The 8,682-nt window shown below is 56.4% G+C and overlaps 1 protein-coding gene across 3 annotated transcripts in view; it reads right to left on the reverse strand.

Annotated features, from left to right (window-relative positions):
- LOC113205977 (discoidin domain-containing receptor 2-like) overlaps window positions 1-8,682 on the reverse strand; it is a 150,837-nt gene that overhangs the window by 26,877 nt on the left and 115,278 nt on the right. For all 3 annotated transcript variants that reach the window (XM_026421825.2, XM_026421824.2, XM_052270319.1), the window contains 2 exons: window positions 6,301-6,406; window positions 553-784 (listed from right to left, as the gene is read on the reverse strand). In XM_026421825.2, the coding sequence (XP_026277610.2) occupies window positions 553-784; window positions 6,301-6,406 (338 nt within the window). The remainder of the gene's footprint in view (window positions 1-552; window positions 785-6,300; window positions 6,407-8,682) is intronic.

Genomic DNA, 8,682 nt, shown 5'->3' on the forward strand with positions numbered 1-8,682 from the left:
CATCGACCGCACACGGCAAGCGCGACAGGTGCGACAAATAGTCTTGGGTGCGCGCTGCTCAGGCGCCAAAGGCTCCGGAAAAATCCGCTGTCGCAGCCAGAGAGAGGGGGGGGGGGTACTTCTAGGCTTGTACCGGGTGTTTCTTTACTAGTGCTCGGAGGTTGCAGGTTTGTCCTCGCACCTCTTTCGCCCTACGCCTGCATAGGTAACGTTTCACCCGGTTACGTTAGGACTTGTGCCAAAACTACGTGACTTTGGGGGGAGGGGGGTACAAAAATTATGGGGTCCCAACAGGTTCAGGTCAGTCATTACACTCCACAGGGACCCCATTACATTTTGACTCCGGGTTACCAATATCATGAGGTACCCATGGACTCCAATGATCGTCCTGAACATTTTAGAACGCAATAATATTTGGACCCCCTCCTCTTAAGTCAATTGGTTTGGGCACGAGCACTTATTTTTTTCTATTGTCAGCCTGCTTAGATTTGACTAGGGTCGTAAAAAAGGGGCGGCAAAAAAATATTTTTACAAAAAACATGATTGTCTTACCTCTTCACCCTCCTGGTCCCGGTAGCGCACCCACTTGTCGAGCGAGGGCCGCCAGTACTCGAGGATGAAGGCCTCGGCGTACTCCTGGCCCTGGCCGTTGCCGAAGCGGCCCTGCGTCTCCACGGCCGTGATGACGTGCACCGTGTGCAGCTCCACCTGCAGCCACTCGCTGGGGTCAGCTGTGGCCTGGTGCTCTGGGCACCACGCGCCGCCGTGGCCCTCCGTGCGGATTCTGCGCGGCACACAACAAAAAAAACATGGGGTTATTCACAAAAAAGTTCGATTGGTGACTCATAAATGATGTGTCTGATTTTGTGAACGATTTTTTTCGCTGTTCGGGTCTAAGCCAGGTTAGGTTTTTCGGGGAGCAGTCAACGAAGGGGGTGGTGCTCGCACCCGCCGCTGCCCCGCGTTCAAACACAGCCGTACCCCTTATCAGCCGATTGCCGTGTCCGATAGCGCTTTAACGGCCAACAACACAACGCTGTCACCGTACGAGAGAGAGAGAGAGAGAGAGGGAGAGAGAGAGAGAGAGAGAGAGAGAGAGAGAGAGAGAGAGACAGACAGACCACGTGGTAGGCCCAATGTACTACACGTTCGTTTTCCGGGTCCGGAGGGATGGATAATCAATACGGTTGATAACTAACGCCCCGTTTAGCAGACGGGCCGCAAGCAGGGCTCAAAAACTCATCCTTGCTGCCAACCAACCATATAGCCACCCCAAGCTCCTCAGCGAACGTCATGTCGATGTCCCCCCAAACTGCGACGACAAACGTCATGATGTTGGGTGCGCTGGGTCTCCGCGGACATTCATCTGACGTCCTGCTGTGTCTGCATAGAAGCGACCGTATCTCTGGAGGACATATTCGCCGAACGGGCGGGGCGGGGCGTGGCGGGGCGTGGTGGGGCAACAAGTTGCCCCATTACGTTCGGTACTAAGGTCCTCTCCTCCCGACTATTATTTATCGCAGAGGCCAGGCCGCCCTGCTGGTCGCCGCTCTATCGAGCTCACCCTCCGACATTGCCCAACGACTTTGTTTTTTTCCCTTACCCCGTTTTCCCCTTTCAACCCCCCACTCTTACTTTCCGCACTTCACTCCCACCCTCCTCCCTCTTCTCCGCCGCGTAGCTGTCAGCTTCGTAAACCTCCACCCCTTTCCTTACTCTCTCTCTCCCTCTGGCTGCTGCTGTTTCTGCCCCTCTCCCCTCTCTACTCCCCTTCGCTTCTCTCTCTCTTCTAGAAGTTGTTCGGCAAACGCTTTAAGGCGCAATTATTGTCCAACTGGCATGGATCACGACGCGACGGCGGGTGTCGCGACCAGGAAAAGAGGGTGATGGTGGGGACGAGAAGTCGTAAGAGTGGAGTAAGAAGGAGAGGGAGAGAAGGACCAAAGAAAGAGTTCACAACACAAGCGACAGCTTTAGCCTACTACTGAAGCCCCCTCCTCCTCCATCAGCCCCCTTCCCACCTGCTTTAAAAGTCTTCGGTGGCTCTGATTGGCAACGCTAAAGCAGCCCGATGGCCTCTTACCGCCTTAGTGTAGAAGAAGAGCAGAAGCAGGGCACTCCGGAGGGAGAAAGGGAGGGAAGGGTGCTGGAAAGGCTCCTCAGCCGGCGGCCCCCTGCAGAGTGTTACGTGCTATTCCTGAACGGCCCCACACTAACTCTGGTCTGCTCCGCTCCCTCTCCTTGGCTCTGGCCGGTCCTGTCCAGCCGGTGGGGTTTGCGGGGGTTTGGCCGGACAAAAAGCAAGGCAAGCAAAGAGCCCCGTGCCGGCCCCGTCCCCGTCTCGGCCCCCGCTGCACCGCCGGCCCAACCAAAGCCCAGTAAAGCTGCCAGGGGACTTTGCGGTCCACGCGGAGTCATACGGACCGGCTCTCTTGCTCCGTACTGACCAACCTCGGGGTGCGGGGGCTCCAACAGACCCTGCCTACCTCCCCCCTCCCCCATTGCCCCTCCACCACCACCCTCCAACCAGGACCACCACGACGTCAAGGAGGAAACCTAATTTTGCCACTCGAACATCCAAAAGTCACTTTGTAAAAAGCAATGAAGCAATCGCACATTAGGGTGATCGAAAAACTGTTAAGTAGATGAAGACAATGACAAATTTATTCTGACGATTAATTACAAGTTTTTGACTTTTGTGATTAAATTCGCGATTGTGTTCCAGTGTCTTTCTTGGCTGCTCCTTCACCCCCCTCCCTCCACGCCCACCAGACAGGCACCATAGCCCAGGACGAAGAGGAATACCACCCTAATGGAGACTGATTAACGAAGTCTTCGCAGACGAGACGAGGGTGGGGGCGGTTCAGCGGCAACAATATAAGAGCACACTGTTTACTCACCGATTACAATGTTAAAAATTAAATTTAAGGTGGATCGATCGGTTATCAGAAATGTGCCCACGTTTTAAATGATTCCATCGAAAGAGTAGAGAGTTAGAGACGATTAGAGATAACCCTGTGCTCCTGATTGCAAGCAGTGAGGCACTTCCCCTCCCCCCCCCCCATACTCTGCCGCCACGTAAAGGTCCGATCCAAGTCGAACGACTATTTATTTCAACCAACGCCCTCCTCTCTCCCCATTCTCCAAAACAACTCACCCCCCACCCCCCACCCCCATCGGGTCTGGTCTGACGGGGGATCTTTACGCCCCCAGACCCGCCAACCCATAGTCCGCCCCCCAGCCCCGACGCCCCGTCTAACACCTCTATTTGTACCTTTCGGCCGCCCCCACCGACCCCTTTCCGCCCCGGGGGCGCCGACTACCCTTGCAGCCCTCAACATCCCCTAATTTAGAGGAACCCCCCAATCTTCGGGGCTGCTGCTGCTGCTCTGTTGAGCCCGGGCTCGGCTCCGGCTCGGCTCCGGCTCGGCTCCGGCTCGGCTCCAGCTCGGCTTCGGCTCGGCTCGACTTGTTTGTCGGGCCTGGGTGCGGAAGTTGATGGCGGGTAATCAGGATAGAAACGCAAAAGCGACCAGCTGGGAAGCGCCGAGGAGGCGCCAGCGAGCGGATAGAAAACGGTTTGCAGCAACGATAGGAGGAGAGTGCGCCGCCTCCGCCGCCGCCCGCCAGGTCGAGGATAGGCAACCGGCTCGACTCGCTGCATCCAACGCTTCCTCCTCTCCCTCTCCATCCTCGTCCCTCTCGCGAGCAGCCCCGATGCCCATCAAACAAATCGCTCCACTTGTTCTGCCGGAACAACGACAGGACGGACAGCCACCAACGTGCATGTTCCTCCCCCTCTTTGTGTTTTTTAGCCTCGCTTCTTTTTCTGTTTTTCTTTTTGCCACACTACTGCATCTGTCTGCAGAGCAGTTCCAGCCCGTACCACCCTCTCTCTCTCTCCGGTGGCCTGCACTCAGTCTGCGCCGCAAATGGTCGCACCAGAGCCAAGCAAAAAAATGTGAAAAAACAAACAGAAATAAAAACGGAACAGATAGTAAAACACATAAAATAATGAAATGTGTGGAGTTTAAATGATAAGAAATCTCCAACAACACGCAGGCCCAGGCGCAGTGGATGCCTACACTGCGACACGTCCGGCCGTTAGATCGTAGCGAAGATATTTAGAGAACTGTGTGGCGTGTCTGTTGCACATCGCTCTCACTCTCACGCCCGGTCCTGTTGACCTTCCCTTCAGGCGCACACGGGAGGCGCACTCTGCCGGGGGTGGACGGGACATGGTCCCCCAACCACCCGGAATACTACACGTGCTGGTCGCGACACTTTTGCTCCTAATTTAAAGCAGCACGATGGCTGCCGGCGTCGCTTTCCCTCCTGACCGTGGCGTGGCGGCGCGTGGCGGGAGGACGGTGCGAAAATAATGTAATCTCGCGAGGGGGGCACGCGGGAAAGTTACGCCATACGTCAGTGCCGTGAGGCGCCGGCGCCACCCCCTGCCGCGGCGCTTTTTCACCCCCTTATAATACGGAAACAAGTTTTAAGCGGCCGGGGCGGATGAGGAGGGCACTATACTGCGGGGTCCACCCCGCCCCGCCTTGTGGTGGTGGCCACGGTACGGTCCCGCCTCGCACCGCCACGCACTCGACGCGCACAAGAGGGCCCCGAGGTTGGCTTAGGATTTCGCGGCCCTTCCCGGGGTCGCCTGCCTAGCCACACCAACACGCTAAACCCTTATATGCATTTTGTTGTGCATATAAACTTGCAGAATTTAATACAGCCATAAGTATGAAAAACTTGTGTACAAAATTTTGTACATTTGCTAAAGGGTGTGATACATTTGGCCGGCGGGCCATCCAGAGCCTGGTTCGACAACGGGCCGCAAGACACGGAGGCGACCGAGAGACCGACAGACTTACGAATAGACGGAGAGATCGCCGGAGCCCTGTGTGCGACTTGGTCGGAGCAGCTTCGGTCAGCGAATAATAGTTTCATCCACGCGAGGCTGAACACCGCACACTGCTTTTGTATAGAATCGTGCTGGCGATCTTATTCGTTTTTGTTTTTTTTGTTTTTTGCAGGTGCTGTTTGTGTCCGCACGCCAGCCTGAAACAGTACCGATGCTGGCCGCGCATGTCGGCAGCACATACAGCCGCATAGAGGTGGCCGAGGGCTGAACAACGCGCGGCGACAGACTGTGGCATGACCCCTCAGTTTCCTTTCATGTCCAACATGTCATTCCTACTTGTGCCCCTAGCACTCGTGTGCCGGGAGGGCATACACAAGGCAAGGCTATCAATTCTTGGCGCCAATGCAAGGGCCCTATTTCGAAAAAAAAAAAATGCGGTACGTCGCCGTCAAAAACGCTCGAAATAACACCATGGTCTAGTAAGGCCATGGTGTTATCTGTAACGTTTTTAAGGGCGATGTACCGCATCTCTTTTTCGAATAGGGCCCTTACATTGGCGCCACCAGAGCGAACATCTCCCCAGCTGGGCCTCAATCACTACATTAAGAAGCGAACAATAATAAATGATAATTTCGCGCGGAGCAAAGTCAGGTCGGTCCGCAAGCAGAGCAAGGGGCCGAAAGCAAAAAGACGCAGGGCCGCAAAAGTTTGTCGGTTCGTTGTCGCAATCTGACGCTCGAGGGAGGATGGCTGCCACAGGATGCGAGCCAGCAAGAAGGGGCGGCAGCGGCGGCTCCCAAGCAGATTGGAGGAGGCGTCGATCTTCTCAACAACAACTATGAGAAACTGAAAAGTCAGCGCCGAGACGACAAAACATCCCCCTCTCCCTCCGCCGCTTCATCACCGGAGTGGAGCGTTGCTGCCCCGGCGTCGCCGCGCCGAGCCGAGGATTTGGACGGGCTTTTGCCTCGCTTTGTCTGTAAGTGCCGAGAGGCAGAGTAGTAAGTTGCACCACCCAGTCCTAGACATTCAATTAAGCGGAATGGATTTGTTTCAGATGGCTCCGTCTCTCTCTTTCTCCCAGCACTTCTCTCTCTCCTGAGCACTCCCTCTCCCCCCCCCCTCTCTCTCTATCACTCTCGCTCCCACCCTTTCTAGTCGCACTCTCTTTCTGAGTGGTCGTTATTGTCTGAGGAAGCAAACACAGACAATCTCTCGCTCAAAATCAACCGCCCGCCTGCTCCGCGGGCTGGTGGGCCCCGGCGGCGTGTACAGCCACGATTGTGCGATCGTCTCTCTTGCACTCGCGCGCCCCGCACCTCCCCCTCTGCTCGCGCAATCCCCGCTACGCCACCGGGAGGGGAGCAAGGGGATTCCTAGGGGGATTAGGGAATGGGATCTCGTGACTCTCAAACATTTAACGCGCTACTTACCGCGCTCGGTGAGGGCCGACGTTGCCGACGTGGAACGAGGAGGAGGCCGAGATGTCCTGGTCGGGGATGGCTCGGGACTGCATGCCCAGCGCGCCGGAACATTGTGCTGTGGAACAAAACACACAAAATGAACAAAGTGCACACTCAAAAAATTATTCCATCCCCCTCCATCATCCATACTAGAAAAACTTTTCATGTATTTAAAAAAAATATACATCTTAGAACAAAATGTGTCATAATTTGCAATTTAAACTGCCCTCGCGCCCTCGCCCATACTCAGGAGTCACGGCGCCTAGTGTTTCTAAATCACAATTTTTACACAAAATTCCACTCCACTTCAGCGACGCTCCAGAGAGCAGCCGATAAAGCCAAAAACAACGCACCGCCAATAGCTTATCAGGCGCACGCCCAAAGTGGCATGAATAATAATAGACAAGCGATAACGGCACGATAACACATCCGACACACACACACACGCACACACACACACACACAAGCGCGATGAAAAGGCTACATGATCGCAAGGCTGGTCGGACCTTTGTCATCTGCATCATCAAACTCATTCAATCACCCGCACGTTTGCGCGACTGTATTCTGTCTGCAGCCATGCTGGAGCCTCCAGCACAGCACTGGACTGGACAGTCTACTATTATTGGCCGGATAGGAAACAACAATAGCCTACATTCACACGGCCTACCGCTTCGCGCGATCCTTAATATAGGCAAACGCGGTCGCCTGTCAGTGGGTGGGGAGACAAATAGCCCGGAGACATCATCACGGCGCGGTCGTCCCTCGACCTCTCGCACAGCCCTTGCGCCAAGAATAAGCCAAACGATATCGAATCTATAGCCCGGCAAAAGGCACGTGGCGACCACGGAGGTTCGAAACACCCCAACGCGCGCGCGCAAAAAAAAAAAAAAGAGACCGTGCGAATAAGCCACCCTCTATACTGCCTCTAGTCAGTCAGCGGCCTTTCACCCACACACTAACAAATGCACTATACAGTCCGCGTGCAGAAAATAAAAAGTGAGCGGGGGGCGCCAACCGCGCCCCGGTCGGTTCAACGGGCCCGCGCGGAGTCGATGCCTCTCCACTCGTCGAGCCGGACCTGCGTCCACCTCGCCCTGGGCGTTGTCAATCAGTGACCGGGACGTCGCCCTTCCCTCTCACTCTCACTCACTCACACAAGAGGCGCGTTGGCCGAAGGACGGCAGCCCGCACACCGACTTTATTCTATAAGGACTCTCTCCCCCGATGATAAACGAGGACCTCCACGACGAGGGAAGGACCCAGAACCCCCGCGCCGCCGCCCCGCGGCCACCCGACGACCGGGCCTGGCCTCCTCGATGAGAAGGACTCTTTTGTGAGCCGGTCGCCTTTACGCCCCTTTATTGTGGCAACTTTGCGACGAAATAAGGACGACGGAGCCTGCCTGAGGTGTTTGTTTTGGCGGCGCTGCAGCACAAAGCACGCTCTCTTTCTCTCTCTCTCGCTATCTCTCTCTCTCTCTCTCTCTCTCTCTCTCTCTCTCTCTCTCTCTCTAATGGCGCGGAAGGCGGACACTGGGCGGGACCATACCAGGCGGGCGCACCGTCGGACCCTGGCCAATACCCTGCTCCCCATTATAAGGAAGCATTCATCAGAGTAATTACGGCTTCTTGACTCCCGCGACTTTGATTAAAAAATGCCCTCGTCGTCCTGTGCGCCGCTGCTGTGCGCGGCCACGCGCGACCCAGGGGCAGGGAGGGGGACCTGAATGGGGCTTAGCCGGACGGGGGACAAAAGTTTGCGATGCCAAAGCAGCGGCAGAATGAAACAGGAGGGCCGCGCGGGAGGTGGGGGGGGAAATTCGAAATCTGGAAGACGCGGGCAAAGAAGGATGAAGAGGAGAGGAGAGTAGAATGAGGAGCACCAGGGCTGCTGGGCTCTCTGCGGAGCAGTGACGCGACCGGACAAGGGCGCGGGACACAAGTGAGGAGGGGGTGGGGGAGGAGGCCGGCAATAGACCCTTGCTATCCTGGGATGGCTGACTGATCAGGAGGAGGCCGGTCAGCCGGTCGAAATTAGCTTCGCTACGGCAAAGCAGGGGGCGGGAGAGGGAGAGAGAGTCCTGGAGAGGCCGATGGAGCTGCCTCTGCTGCGCCCCAGCTATAAAGGAGGCCGTGGTGGTCGGGGCGGCCCCTAGGTCTACTCGACTGTCCGTCCGGCCCAGCACAGCACAGCCCGGCCCCCTCATCTGCGTCACAAGGTACTGATGAGACACGAAGCCCGGGCCAGGCGGCGGCGCCGCTCAACATGGACCTTCCCCTCCACAAGTCTGGCTTCATTGCCGTCAGAGTTCATCATCACCCCATCGGGCCTCCCCCTCCACGCCCCCCCCCC

This window comes from Frankliniella occidentalis, unplaced genomic scaffold, assembly GCF_000697945.3.
Source record: "Frankliniella occidentalis isolate FOCC.00 unplaced genomic scaffold, Focc_3.1 Scaffold117, whole genome shotgun sequence".
NCBI lineage: Eukaryota > Metazoa > Arthropoda > Insecta > Thysanoptera > Thripidae > Frankliniella > Frankliniella occidentalis.